Consider the following 18255-nt stretch of genomic DNA (forward strand, 5'->3'; position numbering starts at 1 on the left):
TCAGCAACTCTTGAGCTGTGGGGCCGGGAAGGAGCTCAGCTCTGACACACGGGCAGGATCACACCAGAAGGTTTACAAATGATGTGGAGAACAGGGCTGACCTGCCGGGCTGTGCCTTGCACAGAGGGAGGGAAGGACATTTATTTTAATCGCAAATCCCGGCAGGAGCTCCGGGGACTCCGGGGAGCGAGCGCCGTGAGGGTGAGCGCGGGCACGGCCCCGCCCACCGCCCCCGCAGCGCTCCCGCCCCGGGCCGTGATTGGCCCCGCGCCCTCCCGCTCCTCCAATCCCAGGGGCGGAGCGCGTTCCCGCCCTCTCCCGATCCCGCCCACCGAAGCCACGGCGCGACTCCACCTTTCCGGCCGTCTCCATGGCAGCGGGGGCGGGGGTGTTTTAGGACGTCCCGGAGACCATTGCGTGTGGTAGCTTTCCTTTTCGAATGCGACGAGGCTAAAGGTAAACTAGCTAGTGTGTTTGGTATTTCATTTTTATTTCCTGACTTATTGTCCCATAATCATACGTGATGGTACCTTTCAACGAGACCGTAAATCCATCCCCACCCCCCTTTCCCAGTGGTAGGGCGCAGGCGGTGCGCGGCCCCGCTGCGGCCGTGGCGCTCCCGCCCTGTGGAGCCGCGGCCTCAGGCGGGAGGTGCTGTGCTCGGGGTCTGGGCTGCGGGTGCCGTCCTCAGCCCGAGGGGCTGCTGGAGATCCGCGGAGTCCATCCCGGGCTGCCTCAGGCCTTGGCATCCGCCCAGGGCAGCGTGCGGAGGATGCTCAGGCTGGTGCCGGTTTGTCACTCACCATGGTGCTGGTTTATCGCTCCTGTTGTAAGCTGCCGGCGCCCTTAAAGACAGGAGGGGCGTGCAGAGGGATGCTCTGGCTTCTCCTGTCGCCGGTAAAGTGTCACAAAGAGCACGAAGTGCTGGAGGAAGGAGCACTGAAGATGTGTGCTCTGTGTTAAGCAAGGTGAAGCAACTGGACAGAAGTGTTTTCAGAGTCTGGTCAAACATACATCCTTAGAAGATGCACCCCAGCGTCTGCAGAGGCCACGCAGAAATCGCTGGTTTAGAGTTAGGTGTGACACATGATACTGAGAAGGCCCTAACTAATGTCATCTTGCTGAGCTCTCTCTCCCACCCTTTGACATTATGAACATGTGACAAATTATTTAATTTTACTTACGGTGGCATTACCACAGTCACCTCTGAGGTGAAAAAAACAGCCGAAACATTTTCAGTCTTCTGAAAAGGAGGATCTTTATTTGCATCAGTGAGCACTTCATCTTCTTAATAAGTCAGAAAAAACCCATTAAGTTCTAAACAATTTAAACATAGTTTCCTATGAACAGCTCCCCGTATCTGTAAGAAGCAGTTTACAAGTATAACTGTGTTCAGTGAAACGTGTCAAAAGCCGGAAATCAGTAATATAAACAGTAATAGACAATTTATGTAAGCACAGAGTGTGTGTGTGGTTATAAGCATCTGAAACTCGAGAAAACTCAGTGCTGAAACTGAAACTGAAAAAAAAAATTATTTTCATAAATTATTAGAATACAGTAGCATTTTCCTAAAGCATATTGTGAAGATTAATAGTGTGAATGTATTCAAAGCATATTGTAGCAACGTCTTGTGGCAGGTTTTGTGTAGATAGCTGACAAAAAAATTGTGCAGCTTTTTAACCAGATTTTTTAAATACTGGAAAAGGAATGTTAATGTACATCTCTAGAAGATTTTAGTTTCACTTGGTTTTCCTTTTATAGAGTACAAAACTGGGGCAAACAACTGGAGATGCCATCCTCTTTGGCTCAGGAGGTTCACCTTGCTAGAAGACATGAGGAGATGTGAGTAGCTGTGCTCTGCCTCAGCAGGTTGTGTTGGTTTTTGTGATATTCTCCCTCCCTGCCCGTGAATGGCACAGCTTCAGCGAGGGGCTGGAGTTCCAGGAGGTGGCACTCTTCCTTCAGGAACCATGGGAATTAGCATCCTTGCCTGCCGTTAAGGGTATTTAGGTTGATGAGGTTTTTGACTTCCAATGGTGGTACTGGTTTGAGATCCCCATTGTTAACCTGTCACCATTAAATTCCTATTTGGGGAAGGTAATTGGATTCTCTCACTCAGTGCTTTAATTATGGAATTGTTGCTTTGTTGGCCTGTAAACTCAAATTGTGAGGCAAATACAGTAGTGATTCAGGAAAATTTGCTTTTCTTGTAACAACTAGTATGTGCCAGTGAGCTAATACAGTACTCAAGTCACCCCAACCCACCCTGTCTTTCCTTCTGGGAGATTCAGGGTTTCTAAGCACCTCAGCATTTGAGGGCTGCTGCTTGCAGCATTATAGCTTGGTACAAGCACAGCAGGTGATGCCTGCCTGTACCTTTTCCCTCCCCCAGCACACCCACCCTGCAGCAGGCTTAATTAGCCTCATAGTTTTGAGAAAACTCGTAAGGTAAAAAGGTTATTTTCTAGCTCCTGAGCAAAATGTTCTACCCACTTAGCAAAATGTTTTCCTTTGTAGACTGTCTCAGAGATCAGAGCTGCTACAGCAGATGGAGACTTATCTAAGAGACAAAAAGACTAAAAAGACATGGCAAACTCAAGCAGCTGATGCAGCTCGTAAAAGGAATGCAGCACTTTTAAATGTAAGTTTCTGCAACTACCAGGAACCGCATCAAAATGTCACGGCTATGTAGCTCAGATAATTAAAAAAAAAAAAAAAAAAAAAGAAAAAAAGAGAAGTGTTTGCTCTATAGTTGTCATTTGAATTCTCTTCTGTATGGTTCCCTCTTCTGGAACTTGACCAAAAAGTATTAAATGACAAGTCTTTATTATCTTATGGCATCACTACCTATTTCCCCTGCCCTTCTTACAAAAGCCTCATGGTGGCATCTGCTACTATGTATTTCTATTTTTTTTAAGCACATGTAGAGATGTAACACATGCTAGTACATGCCTGCCTGAGAGAACTTAGGGGTCTGGCAGGACTCACGGCCTCTCTACACTTTGTTTCAAGACATGGGTTTGGAAATGGGCTGACCAGGCTGCAGTGCTTTGGGCCAAGGGTAGGAACAGTTCTCCAATACTGTGGTTATGTTAAGTTGTGGAAGAGGTTCTCAGTTTAATATTTTTCTCTAAAGAGGTATAGAGTGACTTCAGGCATTTTACTTGCAAGTCTGTAAAATCAGCGTTTGGTGTTCCTGGCTCTTCATAGTGATTACACCATCAATACCTGTACCTGTTGTCATATTTAGGTAAGATTTTTTTCCTAGGCAATTAAAAATATCTAAGTTTGATGGCAGGGACCAGAATACTGAAAGGCTGCTCTGGAACCCCCAGCTCAGGCAGCTGAGTTTGAAGAGATGCACTTGACCACTGACATGATGCATTTGAAAAATGTGTGTCAGTTTTTCAGGAGGCAGCAGAAAACTGAACCTCCCGTGCCTTTTCTTTAAGCTCCTACTTATTAAGGGTCCATAATGCATGTATTGTGTTTATTGAAAAAGTAAGTTTTACTCTAGAAAATTACAAGATTAATTTGTGTCACCAGAATTTCTTTTTTTTTCATGCAAAGGCTGGTTCAGATTTAAAATGTTCACATTTTGGGAGGGTATAATTCTATTGCAGTAGAGTTTGTATTCGGTTGGAAGGTTTATTTAGAGAGGGGCTGACAAGGAGAACAGTTAGCCAGGAATGCCTCTTAACTATTCTGTGACAAAGAAGATTTTTCAACTTGGGCTGGTGAACTGGTGCCTTCTGGACAGGGGCAATCAAGCCCCTCTTTATTTGATATAGGGAGTGTGAGGTATATTTGGTATAGTGAGAAGCTGAGGACAAATTGATGGTTTGGTTATTTTTTCCATAGCTCCTATTCCATTGATTTAGTAATTTCAGCCATTATTACTCCCATTTTCCATAGTCATTTTAGGTTTTTACTTTCTAAATATAGGGTTTTAGAAATTACTTTTGTTTATGAGTGCATTCTCAGTTTGCATATGCAGGCAAACACAATAAATGCATTATTAAATAAAAATAAATATTAAATAAAAGCCATTTCTCCATCCTGAAAGCTTTATTGTATTGGAAATGGTAACAATAGCTCAGACATATACAGAGTGTAAATATTTCTGCAGTTAAACAGATATTTGCTATTTTCTGTCACATCCTCAAAATTGTTCCTTTCAAGTGTCAAAAATGTTGCTGTTTGTACAGAAAAAAAGCAAAAACATATGTATCAAAACAAATTCTGTTGCAGGATAAAATAGCATAAATCAATTTAAATCTATTAATTTTATCCTAGTTTTAACAAGCATGCACTCCTGCAGATGCTTTTTGATAACAGAAGAAAACAGGAAAAAAAAAAATCTATGCAGCATAATATATGAGAAGCTTGAAAACAAGACTGATTAATGTGCCAGCTTCAGAATATTGTTCCTGATACCAGGCACTGTACATTTCACAGTTACCATGTGGAGAGTTGTTGATTTGGCCTACTCAAAAATACATGGACATGACGAAGTGTTATTTTTTTATTTGCATTTCTGGTTTTCTGCATGTAAGCAAAATCAGTTGTTTTCAGTAATAGATCATAGCAAAAGCCATTTTTCTTTCTCTGTGCTAGTTGGAATTTATGCACAGGAAAGATTTCAAAATTAATTTAAATTCTAATCAGTAGGAAGCAAGGAACTAACCTTTTTTTTTTTTTTAATTGAAATTTTGACATTATAAGCATTTGTTCAGCATTTTAGCATAATTATCAGAGTATTTCCCTCAATGTCTTTAGAGGGAGACTGCAGATTAGGGAAATCTGTATCATTTGGTGCTTATATAATGTTGTCGTAATAAAAGCAGAAATTAGACTAGTATTTGTAATCTAATTTATGACATTTGTTTCTCAGTGATATTTCTTGTGTTTAGAAATATGTATTACTGTGCAACAGCTTGTAACATGAAATAGAAAAGAAAGAGTATGCTGTATAGTAATTAGTACTGGAAAGGTAATTTAGAACAAATTTGCTTTCCTTCCCGGGCATGCAATTCCAGAATTATTTAAGTGTGATTGTGCCAGACTGATATCAATATAAGTGACAGCTGAATTTGGTCCCCTAAAAGCAATGCATGTGTCATGCATTCCATTTTACCTCTGGGGAAGGGTCTTGAATTGTTTTTGTTCCAGCCCTTGTGGTTTTAGGGGAAGCACTGTAAGATGCTCTCTTTTTTTCAGTACTGTGACATATTAGATTAGCTGGTTTTTTTCCAAAGAAGTTTATACTGCTGATGTATTTATTTTTATATTGATGACAGGGATTTATTTTTCCTACAAAGCTTACCAGTTGTGTAGACACACAAGAAGTGCCATCTAATCTTTCAATAGTTCCAGTTATTTTCTAAAGCATACTACACCTTCCAGCAAAAATTTCTTTCACTGTCTGTCATTAAATCAGTATTCTGAATGACAATAGACTGCACAACACAAACTGGAGTGAGCAATGAAAAGACATGTCCAATATCTAGGCTATGCCAAAGTGACCTTCTCTACTAAACATATATGCACAACTGCTCTCTCCTTTCTTGCCTGAAAGACATTCATTTCCTATCACCATAAACATTCCAGTTACTTGGCTGAGTCTAGAAAGAAAGAATGATTTATATTCTTCCTCCTTCCTGCTACAATTCCTGCAGTAATTAGGAAGAAGGAATCAGAAAGGAGGAAAATCCAATGGGAGAATATGAGGTGAACATTACTGAATGATCCTTTATTCAGTATGGTTTGTTGTGGTGGAACTCCTCCAGGCTTGGCCTGAGCCATTCTGTTATGGGCTTTGTTTGGTGCTGTTTGTGGGTATCTGTTCTAAGTATGTGCAACAGAGAAATTCCTTGCTTAAGTCACTTAAATTGTGTTCCCCTCTGTTGTTTTGACATCACTGATTTCAATGTCCTTTATCCTGTTCCCTCTATATGTTTATCCCATTAGACTTTTCTTACCTGAGAAGGGACAGCCATTTGCTGCTTCTGAGAATTTGGATAAATCTGAGAATTAATTTACTCTTTCTCAGCCATTCTTTAGCGTCCTACAGTGGTGTGGATTTTGCTGTAGGAAAGGGAGGAACAATCTTGCTTGGATTTGGTTTATAATTATGTACAAGAAAATATTGTAAAAGAATTAATGAAATAAAATAAGATGAACACTAAATTGAACAATCTGACAGTATATGTGTCACTAAGTTAAACTTCACAAGGCTGGTTTTTTTTTTCTTTTATTAATCATGCTGTACTGATCTAAACTTGAGTTGAGCACTGTTTACTTATTGATGTATTCAGACTGGCTATTATTCAATACGAGTAATCATGTTTGGTCTCTCTTATGGATATGCTCCTCCAGAATCTCACTCTTCTTTTCAGCAGCAGTGGTGGTGAATATTTGGGAAGTCCCTTTGGGGAATTTCCTCTCTCATTTAGTTTTTCTGTTGTACTCTTCACACCCGCTCTCTGCTCCCAACTCTGCCATCTGCTATACTTTCTTTCCCCCTCCACTCTGTTCAGCTTTGGCTTCTTCACACCCCACTCCCACGTCCCTTTCTGTCTCTCTTCATCTGCCCACCACTCAATCTCTTCAATGTTTGGGTATGGAACTAAGCCCACAAGAACAGGTCAGAACTTTAAAGGGGGAGGGTGGTTAGTTTGGGGGCATGCTTTGATTTGTTTGTTGCTGTTGATTTTTTGTGGTTGTTTCTTTTTTAAATGATTTATTTGGGCTTCTGTGGATCCAGCACACATCCACTGGACAAGCAGAAACCCAAATACTGATTTTTTTGGTAAGAAAACTATGTGAGGTGCATTGTCATCCAAGCTTGTCTGGTGAACAGCTTGCTGCAGCTCTACATTTATGTGCACATGTTATGCATGCATATTAGCAAGTCATCTTTGTCTTGAGAAGTAAAGATCTTGCACATAATTTGCCTAGTTACTTTACAGTTACAGTAGCTAGAATACATACTTCAGTCTTATGCAGCACAGAAAAAGGTGTTCTGTTCCCCTCTATTTCCTTAAGTTTCATACAACAGAATTTAACTAATTTACCCTGGTGTCCAGAGAGAATAGCAGTGTTTACAGCAAAAGTCTTGCTTGGTTGTAAAATGTACTCTTGTATGAAAAAGGTGCAGCAAACATATTCAGCGGCTGTAGGATGTTAGTCTAAGTAGCACAAGTTGTATTTCAGGATGACTAAACAAATATTTGAACTTCAGTGTTAGTTTTTAAATGCTGTTTAGCTGAAATGGGTTTATTTATGTCTTTATATGTGTATTTTCCTTTTTAATTTCCCGGTGCTTGTTTTTAAAATGTACTTTGCTTGTGTTTTAGGATTTAAAAGCAGCAGAAAAAAGGCTGCAAGAAAGAGTGCATTTACTTCCACATCCTGATACTGTTAAGTTAGAAGTAAGTCCTAGAATTCTGTCTTTTCATCTATTTTCATTTGCTGTTTACCAAATATTTTGCCTTTTTTTTTTTCCCTGAAGCATGTTCTTTAAGTGAAAATAATTGATTTTAAAATCCAGTGACTGGTATAGCCAAAGGCCTGTGTACTGTGTAGCAAGCTGAACCTAAATTCTGGGACAAGGTCCCTAGCTTCTGGAGCATTCTGGTGGAAATATTTAGCAGCTTTCAGATCTATACAAACTTCTATTTAAAAATGAAGTCAAATATATAAAATTAATACTGTGAATATCAGAAGATTACTGTGTTTACTATGTCAGCTATTTAGTTTGTTTTATATGGTCATCCCATTCTCAGTGTACCACAGATTGTCATCTTTACATTTCAGGCTCAATAGTTTATCAACATGAACAGAGAAAATTTCATATCAATTATTTTAAAGTTGTATGGAAGCTTATGAAAAGTACTGCAGCAGAAACACTCAGTTCTTTTTTATTTTTTTTTTCCCTCAACCTGCAATCCTTAAAGCATTAGCTCAAGATAAAAATTTAGAGCAGGTTCCCATCTGTTTCTTGCCCCAGTGGTTTGTGCTGTGTGGTGCTTGGTTCCCAAAGGCACAGGGGCAGGGTGTCCCGTGCTGGTTTGGGTGCTGGGGCTGTGTCAGAGCAGGGCCAAGGGCCAGGTTTCAGCTCTGTCAGCTGTGAAGAGAGGTGCACTGTACCTCAGCTTCACACCTGCTGGGCAAGTGTTGGCATGCTTAGGCTATTACTTAAAGGAGAGGCATCACTTCTTGTTCTGGTTACTGTTCAAAGTTTTCATCTGTCATTGCATTTTGTAAATAGCCTGCTGTGACTGTGACAGGGTGCACACTGGCTATGCCACTTCGGTGGCTTTTTTATTATTTTTAGACATTTTTAGGCAAAAGGGTGCATTCTTCCCTGAATACTTGTGCATTTTGAATGATGCTAAGGAAGATGCCAACCTACTAGTATTAAACATTAAACCTATTTTGGCTGTGTTCAGAAGTAGTTTTAGACTCTTCAATGACTTTAGAGGCACCTCTAGAGTTGTTTGGGTCAGTCAGTCCCTTGGTAGGTGTGAAGCTGCTTGTCGAGTGAAGTCTGCACAAATTGGAAGCTGCAGAGCGATTGCTCGTGGCTGCAGAATGTCTGCACTCTGCTGCAGTGGTGAAATTTTGGAGAGAGCAGAGTTACTATTTGAAGGAGAAGATCCTATTTCAGCTTTTTTTTTTTTTTTTTATGCTTCTAGAGAAGGGTGCTATAAATAGTGGGAAAAGAAAACTTTCTCTCATGGTACAAAATTCTTGTGCGTGCTTTGTTCCAAAACACTTCTGAGCATATTTCACTCAGCCATATATGTGTCTGTATTAATATACTCTGAAAGTTATGGCTATAATGGATCCCCAGCTTGCTGAGTCGGAGTAGTTTTGTGTGACAGCACATATGCTTGTCAAAAAAGATTCTTTGAGTAAATCTGTTGAAGAAAATATTTTTGTAAACCTGCAAGAGCCATAGTTATATCTGAGCTACATGTAAGGATCAAAATGATTAGCCAGGAATCTAGTACTTTGCAGGGAGATCTTCAGTTTTATGCTGCACTTCTCCTTCATTATATACATAAGTAAAGAAAAATGGCTCACTACATATATATCATAACTATTTTCTACTGCAAAATCACATTTTTCTGAATGGACATTAATGGCAATAAAAACACGTGGATGGATTGAAGTGTTATCTTAGCACAGTTCTTAGATCACATTATTTTGTGGGAAAAAATGATACCTGACACTTAAAATATTCCTGAAAATCCTACAAACAAGTCACCCTTAGGATACCAACACAAAAAAAAATGATGAATGCTTAATAACACAGGTAAATAATATTAAATTTATTATTCAGAGGCACAGTGATGAGGAGGAGGAAGAGCTAGATGATCTACAGTGATTCTTCTAGACCACACACTAAATATACATAACCTTTTTATCATTTTAATTTGTGATCCAGGTACTAGAGATGATTACTTCATCAGCGAGTTATCAAGTCCAAAATTTTACTCAAATATTTTGAACTATAGTTCTATATAATACTGTAAACTTTTCTAGGATAATCAGTTTACATTGGTTAATGTGCAGTTTTCATTTCTAACACTTTTTCCACTGCAAAATGAAATTCCTGTAACATACATACCTAAATATAAAAGCTGCATTTGGAAAAGTATATAGTCATGAAAAATAGTTTATTAAAGGTACTGTAAGGTTTAAACTGATGTGTTGCTTACCACAAGAGGGCACATTCAGTCACTTCACAGTTTGTCCTGTAGAATGAAATATTTCCAAGCTGATATTTTGTATCATACAAGAGATTAAAAATTTCATATGTTAAGTACGTTGTTCTTTTCTGAATTGCTTTTCTCTTACTTTAAATCTTACTTTAAATGTTACTTTAAGATTTAATAATGCATTGCATTTCTGTATTGTTTTAAACTGGCTGGCACAGATTTTGAAATTAAGTTTATTTTTTTCTTATATCTTTCTCAGACTCTCTATTGGGCATCAATAAAAGAATCTCTTCCTAAGTGGGAAGAGTTTCTTTTAGGAAGAGCAGAAGTTCCTATTGGCTTTAAGAAAACGAAAGCTACAAAGCAGAGCATAAGCTACCCTGAAGAAGGTTCACAAAAATAAACATTTCAGTTTCATTTTGTTTTGTAATTTATCACTTAAGCAGAGATCATCCATATCAGGCAACAGAATATCATGCAATTAAACCAAAACATAAATAATTTAAATGAAAATGAATGACATAGGATAATTTCACTCCATTGTTGCATTGTGTACAATTCCTTATTTTTATTCTGTACCAGAGAAGCAATCCTCAAACGGGCTTTTAGAATCAAGAATGAGAAATATTGGTGTATAGATTTCCACAAGGCAATTGGTTTTCAGTGTGAGAAGAGTTTTATGTTATTTTTAATCCTCTGCTTCTACATATAAGTGCGATAAGTAAAGACAGATTCTTGCATTATCTTTCTTCACTTCAGTCATCTGTGCTGCATGCCTGCTCGTGGATGAGGGAGAAAGGAAGAATTGACTGTTAGCAGAAAAGGCAGACTGTGCATCAGAGTAGCCTTGGTTTAGCACCAGGAGTCTCTGCAAGAACCTTCACAAGAGCAGTTGCAAAAGGAACAAACTTGAATTTCTGCATCTTGTTTTCCCTGATTTTTTTGTCATTGCCACTTTCATCACTCACACACCTCAATCCAGGCAGCTTTCCCCAACCTCCTTCTGCCTACATTGTATTTCTTGTCTAATGGATGGGGAAACAAATCTCTAGGGCTTTTTCCTACTTCTAGGCTTCTCTTAATGCTATTTTTTTTTCTGATGATATAATCCACAAGTGAGAACTTTTTCTGAGGCATGAAAAGTTTGAATGAAGCAAACTGAAAGATAACTGGCAGTAGCTGTCCAAGAACAAAGCATATACAGAAGTTGAGATGTAATATTTTTGTTTTCACCCATTGAACAGCTTCCCAGCTTCCTCCTACAGAGGTGCAGTATCAGTGAGTTTTAACTGTACTGAGCTAACTAGGTATGAAAAATCACTGGTACAGAACTTCTGAAAGTGCCACTTCAGTGGAAGATCCTTCCTGGTGTGTGACGTGACCTGCAGAAAATTAATCTTTCCTAAGCAAAAGAAGCCTAGAAAACATTAATTTATTTTATTGTTAAGAACCTGGACTTCGTCCAATAGACTGTTAAAATTTAATCTTCTGCAGCAACATCATTCCACCCCCAACCTGGAAGTAGTAGGGGAAAAAAAATACCTCTGCCAATGTCTGAGGATATGAAAATGTAGTGATTGCAAATATTGCTAGGCTACTAATTTTGTGAGCTATGCATCTTCATACTACATAGGAGAGACCTCAGTATTCAAAAAAATGTTATATCCCTATGCAGCATGAAGAATCACTGACACAATAAAATCAAAATTGTGCAATATAAAATTGTTGTATATTTTCCACAGGAATATGAAGACTTCATTTTAAACTTTTTCTATTGAAGTGTCCATTAAACTGATAACTTTTTACAGAAACTGCCATCTTAGAATTATCCTGTTGAGTGGGTGTTGGTGTTTGTAACAATAACGTTGTTTTCATAATATGTGATGGCAGATTAGCACGCTTCTCTGCAGTGTTGTTAACAGTTGTAATTAAGGAATAAACAGTAAAGGGTGTCAGTCCGATGACAATTTCATCTATAGTGTCACAATACAAAATGTCACAAAATATTAGAACTGTTATATAACTACAAAAATATCAAATTAGGCTTTCATCTTACAAGCTGAGTGCTTAAAAAAAACTTGGCATAGAGACCATTGCAATTTTATACCTACTCAGTGTTCTGTCACAAAGACAAGTTGGTAATATTTTCTTCTGTAAACTCAGAATGTGATTCTCAATCTGATTTAGTGGGAATGTGTATGGATCTTACACTTGTAGAGCCTCACATTTAAAAAGCAAATAATTGGAACCAGTTGAGCACATAAGAAGGGAAAACCTATTATACATGATGCTCAGAATGAAGGGATGGATGAGCAGTTAGTTACTAACAAAGAATGGGATGCATTCCTATTCTTTGCATCCAGAGGAGGGAAATCACCTCAACAAAAATCTGGGCCCCTAAGTACTTGATACCTGCAAACAATCTGGGTCTTTATCTCTTCTGACTCCACCTAACCACTGGGACACGATGCAGATGCTCACAATCTTCTTGCACTTTTGATTTCCCCTGGAAGGAGATCTAGGTGTGTGGACATGGAGTGCATGAGTGAAAATTTGGCAACGTGCATGAAAGGCACCTGCAAGCAGGGTTAGAGTAGTTACTGCAGTTATGTGCTCACACAGTGTGCCTGAGAGTAAAATGAAATTATCTTCAAAGAAGGAATTTAATTTTATTTCCTGCAGCGTAACTTTAGAAGCAATAGAAGTATTTCAAGGAAAACTATGTAGGAATATGTCCAGAAAAAGAAAAACTGAATGAAGAGAAGCATTTAAAGCAGGAATGTGTGTTCTCACAGACAAGGGCCTTCATGTTGGCCTGGTTTGAAACAAATAAATGCAGTTGCCTATGACTGTGAAATAGCACAGTAATAGGGGCAGGGTCACTAAGGAACAGGAGCAAGTGTCTGCTGAGTTGAGGCATGCAGTGGCAGGAACTGTAATTATATGGGATCTCCTGTTCTACTTAGATTTGTTGAGTTTACCATGGCTGGGCTAGCTTGATACTTGCATTTTTATAGATACAGGTTATTGAAAGAAAATGTTAAATTTGAGAGGGCTTTTAAAAAATTTAAGAATCCCCCCAAGTGATTCATTCTGATATGATTCAATATTGGTCTCCTGTGGGATCTTGAATGGGTATTCTTCACCAAGTCAAGACAGTCACCTCAAACACGTTGATTCTATGCAGTTATACCCCATCTTAACCCAAGCTTTTTTATATATATAAAAAATATAAAATATAGAAATTACATCATACATCTGTAATTTCATCTGTAATTACATCATTACATCTGTAATTTCCTACTCATCGTAATTTTTTTCTCCAAAAAACCTCACCACACCCCAAAAAAGAACACACAAAAGAAAACCAGAAAACAAAAACAAACAAACAAACAAGAAAACCTCAAACTTGTTACTCTGTAGTCTTGACTTGCTGCTTGCCCTTTTGTGTTACAATGTATGTGTATACACATACAATTATGTGTAAGGTGCAGTGGTCCCAGGGACCTGTTGCTCCTTGTGCTTTTCTCATAGGTGGGGGACAGCAATTGAGTAAAGAACGTTGAGAAAACCCAAAGGTGCTCCTTGGAAATCTTGGAAAAAGAAATTATTAATTATGCTTTTCTAGGTTGATGCACTGGTGAGTAACCCCAATACTAACCCAGGAACACAGCCTGTTCACCCATCTTGTCACCTCTACCATCACATTCCCAAGCTTTTTGCTTTCTCAGTTATTCTGGCTGTGGGGGCAGGAGCAGAAGGCAAGGCATGTTAGTTTTCCGTAGCATAAGAAATTTCTTACTCTGCAGAATCTTTCAGAAGTCTATTAATTTGAGAGTACATTTGAAATAGTAAGTTGGTTTAGATGCATATCTGACACTATGGTGTCCTCTTGATTGTATTTATTCAGGGTCAAGTTTTCTTAGAAGGTGGGAGCTAATTTTTAGGCTGAACTTATAGTTCTTAATTTCTGCCTTTTTCATTCACATAGAGCAGGTTGGGGATGTAGATGCTCAGTTTGAGCTTCTTGGTACTGAAAAGAAGAAAACCAAATTTAAATGTACTTTTAGAGGTTATATCTGAAAGAAAACATTATTTACTCCATAATGGTAATTTTCATAATATTTTAATAGTTGTGTTCAGATACAACTTGACCTTAAATATCACCCCAAATGCAAGCTGTTTTAACATATTTGTAATGCTAAGGTCTTCATTACTGTGATATTCTGTTTGCTCAAGGATTATAATCCATGGATATACTGTCTTACAGTTGAAATAAAGCTTTGATCCTGTAGTCACTGCCTCTTGGATGTTGTATTGCATGTATGAGTTGGATGTAAGTTGGTGGCTGCTGCAGCCAAGTGTGAACAGCGAGTAGGCCAGTGATAAATACTTTCATTAGGTATGGGTGTTTATTTTCCTCTGACTCTTATATGAAATATTAATCTGCTTAGTGAAGATTAAAATCTCGGAAGTTTAGTGATGAAAAATCCAAACGTTCTGAATCCCAGATCGATTATTTGCACTCTTCCTATTGTTTCATAACGTGTGAGCTAAATTACTTCAGACGTGCGATTACTAGGAAGATGTACATATAGATACTTAAACCCTTGCTAAGGAAACAGGTGGGGGAAAATGGTTCTTTAGTACATCCTCCTGCTGTGTGAAACTCTTTGTCTTTGCTATAAATAGGGTGATTTAATTTGGGAATTTGCTACTCCTTTTAAACACAGTTAAAACAGCTCTTGAAAACGCGCTAAGCTGTACCCGCTGTATATGTAGCCTTCCAGTTGTAGCTTTTACATTTTACTTACTTTGAATATGTCTGTTTTTAACGCATACGGCTAGAAAGTATGCTCACTTCTTCCCGTAAGTTTTATCGCTGTGATGATGATCTTAAAAATAAATGTGTGGTGTTCTTTCCCCTCACTCTCAGTCGTATCACCTACCAGAAAGCCCTATTAAGCAACAAAATAGTGTGAGACAGTATTTACATCACACTTTTGAAACAGATTCAAGCAGAGCCAGCTGCTGTAAGATTATTTTACAAATCTATTGTAAATTAATAAAAGGAAAAAATTGCCTTCTTTAGGTAAATTACAGTCTCCTTTACTAATTACCGTGGCTTGAAGCCGCAGTAAATAAGTACCTGCCTCACTGCGGTGAATGGGAAATGAGAAACGTAATTTTGGTAACCAGACTTGCCTTTCTTTACCCATTTAGTTCGTATGTGTTCCAATAGCTTCATTCACGGAGCTCTGACTGTTGCTCAGTAAAAGCTTCCGGAGGATAATGTGCTCAAAGTGAAGCACATGCCGGCAGCTTTGTTCAGCGCCGGCGAACCTGCGCGCTGCGCTCCGCGGCCGCGCTCGCCCCGCGCCCCAGCGGAGCGGGCTCTGCCCGAGGGGCAGCGCTGCTCCCAGCCGGGGAAACGCCAAGCCAAGCGGCTGTGGGCAAGGGAGGAAGGAGGGAAAGAAACCCAAACAAACCCCAGCCCGTTCCTCGGTGTTGCCCGGTGTGAGATGAGCTCGCCGTGGCGCGGGGGAGGACAGGCGGTGCCGCTCGGTCGGGATCGGGGCGCGGGGACTGCGCGTCGCCGGCAGCGGTGCGCTGGGACAGGGAACGGGAGCGCATTGTGCGTGTCCTCCCTCGCTCTACGGCGCCGAGATTCCCAGAAAAACTCTGGGCAGCGGGTTTGATTCATTGGAAACGCTCGTAATAATAATGTTAACCGTAAAAAACGTGTCCGTAAATCCCTAGAAAAAAAGGTTGATCTATGTGTCCCAAAGTGTCGCAGCTCCCGGACAATTGGAAGCTGTGTGTGAACTACTGCAGCCGCTTTGCTCTATTTCTCGGACGTTTCTTTGTGTTAAGTTTACGGGTACATTTGGCTTTTTCCTCTATAATTAGCTTTCTTTTGCTGGATTCATTGATAGATACGATAATCCAGTGTTGGTAATATCTCAATTCATTAACATAATGAATCAGAAAGAAGAGGCTGATAATAAATCAGAAAGCTTCTATTTATATGAAATATCTTTGGCAGCAGTGAGGAAGAGAGTAGAAGGAGTATCAGACAGCGAACGGGACCTCAGGGGCGCGACTGCGGCAGGTCTCAGGTGCTCTCTGCGGTTTGAGCTCCTGAGCTCTTTACGGGACACCGTGTCCATTGCAGGGGCGCTCATGTGGGAAAATACCTGGCTCCCGTGGCCTCGGTCTCCCAAGTGTTTCAAAGCTCCCGTATGATTCGCGGAAAGACCCTCTCGTTTCACATCCCCGTGGTGTTGGGGCTCCCGGCCGGGGCTGGCGCTGCCCCCGCCCGCTGCTGTGCCCCGGTTGTGCGCGCTGCCCGCGGGCTGCGGCCCCCGGGAGGGGCCGGGGATGCTGCCAGAGGCTCGGCGAGGAGCCGGGAGAGCCGAAGCGGGTCCAGCGAGATCCGCACTCCTTGTCCCATCAGCTGGGAGTACTTCTGCCCTGGGATCAGCTCTCTTTTAAAGTTTGTCATCAGCCTGCTTCTTCTGCCAACGCAGAAGACGGCAAAGATGCAAATATTTGTAAAAGTCAAGTTTTCTGTTGTTTCGGGCTTACATATCCAGAATTCTGGGAACGGACCTTTTCTGTGGTCTGTGTCTGACTGCATTTTGTTCCCCTTGGGGACAAACAGTTGCTTCGGGGACTAAACACACTCTTACCGGAGTGGCTTTAAAGCGAAGTTAAAGATCACTAGTGACTTGAAGCACCCGCATTGAACCCGAGTCTCCCTGTGGGCTGAGCCACATGGGCCAGCTGCAGCTTCAACATCTTACGAGGAGAGGCAGCCCGTAAAACAGAGAGCACAGAAGTCCATATGTACCCTTTTCCTCTTTTTTTTTTTTTTTCTTTTTTTAATTTCTAATTGAGGACACGTGTTGCCGTGAATCAATTAAGCAACTGCAGTAAATCAATGAAATAAATACAAATAACGCAAGGCTACGGCTTTGGGCTAGGTAGGGTTAGCAATAAGAGTAGTCTAGGATTGGGGCTAAAAGCTGGGACAATGTCACCTGGAGAATCAGGATGTGTGGTAGAAACGAGCTGATAAGAGCATTTCCCCCTCCCCTTGATGTGTGTTCACTAAGGCCCCGTGGTGCTGGTGTTGGTCAGCACAGCACCGTACCTGTGAGAGGCTGGTGAGAAGGTGGGGAGGATGGCAGCACGGGGGAGGTGGGAGGGTCAGTGGTCAGGACAAAGCTGTCCATGCTGCGAGGTCTTTGCAGGAATCTTCCGGAGAGAAAGGCCGTGGGGTGACTATATCAGGCAGTGACCCCCCAGGACCACAATCCGAGGGGTAGGAGCCTTTCCCTGCTGGTGGCCCCTCTGCCTGCACAGCCCCAGGATCTACCTGTCCCTTGCCATCGCATCTGCAGGCGTTTGTCAGTGTGTCTGAAGTAGCCGGGAGCCCTCGCTGTGGCTGCGGTCCGTGCTGGCTGAAGGGGACGTCCCTGCTGGGACCCGCTGTGCTGTCTTTTCCCGGTGGTGTCGGGGCAGCTGCCTCCGGACCCTTAGTCTCTCTGTGGATGGCAGTGCGGCCCGGCTCTCTGGGGGCATCCAGGGTACAAATTTGAAGGGGTTAAGAGGGGACCTAATGAGAGAGGCAGGAGATGTTAAGGGAGTGGACAGGAGCCAAACCACGAGGGCTGGGCAAGGAGCGCAAGGGCTGGCAGCAAGACCCCAAAAGAGCAAAAGTCCCTGATCGCCACCCAGGAAACCCGTCCCTGGAGGGGACCCTCGTGGATGACACTCAGGGGTGGGCTGACACAGTCGAGGCCCAGCAGGCTTATTTAAAAATCATGCAAATACTTCCGTAAAACAGCTTAAAGCGGCAGAAGGACAAGTCCTGCGGGCACCTGGGCGTCCTGGGGGACACGGCGGTTTGGGAAAGGCATGCGTCAATTTAGCCCTGGTGTTGACTTAAGCGAAAGTGCTAAGCCATTCCTAAACCTAAGTCAATACCGACTTAAGCCAAAATTGTTATTAACGAGCTCTAATCTGATTTAAGAGCCTCCGAGCGAGCCGTGTCTACACGACGCGCGTTGCCTTGCGCTGCGCTCCGCGGTTCCCGGTCCCCCGGGGGGGAGCCCGCAGCGGGAGGGGTCGGGAGAATGCAGCCCCGGGGAGCAGGATGGCGAGTTTCGGGGGAGCCGGGCCGCCGTGATTTGGGCTGAGTAGCCGTCTCCCTCCGCGGGATAACTTCTTAAAACTGTACGCAGCTCGGCTGCCCTGGGGCGATTCGGGCCGGAGCTGCCGGGCCCCCTGTGCCGTGCCCGCCCGGGGTAGTGCCGAGAGCAGGGCCAGCAGCTCCGCTCGCTCGGGGAGGGACATGCCAGTGCATTTCTTCCCCCGTCCCAATGGGGCAGTTGAGCCCTCCACTCCACCCCTCACTGGGGGCCTTTCTTTTCTTCCCCACCAGCTTTGAGCAGCGCTGTTTCAGATTGGCCTTTTTATGTTTGATATAAAGAATAGTTGTTGGCCAATTCCATCTTTTCAT

General features: G+C 41.8%; 1 protein-coding gene across 1 annotated transcript; it reads left to right on the forward strand.

Moving 5' to 3' along the window:
- Positions 1 to 320: 320 nt before the first annotated feature.
- CEP15 (centrosomal protein 15) lies at positions 321 to 10143 on the forward strand. The gene is made up of 5 exons (XM_079316665.1): positions 321 to 456; positions 1762 to 1842; positions 2518 to 2641; positions 7359 to 7433; positions 9988 to 10143. Exons 2-5 carry the CDS (start codon positions 1790 to 1792, stop codon positions 10129 to 10131), a joined length of 396 nt encoding a protein of 131 aa, XP_079172791.1. The 5' UTR covers positions 321 to 456; positions 1762 to 1789; the 3' UTR covers positions 10132 to 10143.
- Positions 10144 to 18255: the final 8112 nt, after the last annotated feature.

The sequence above is a fragment of the Erithacus rubecula genome, assembly GCF_903797595.1.
Source record: "Erithacus rubecula genome assembly, chromosome: 13".
In the NCBI taxonomy this organism is placed as follows: Eukaryota; Metazoa; Chordata; class Aves; order Passeriformes; family Muscicapidae; genus Erithacus; species Erithacus rubecula.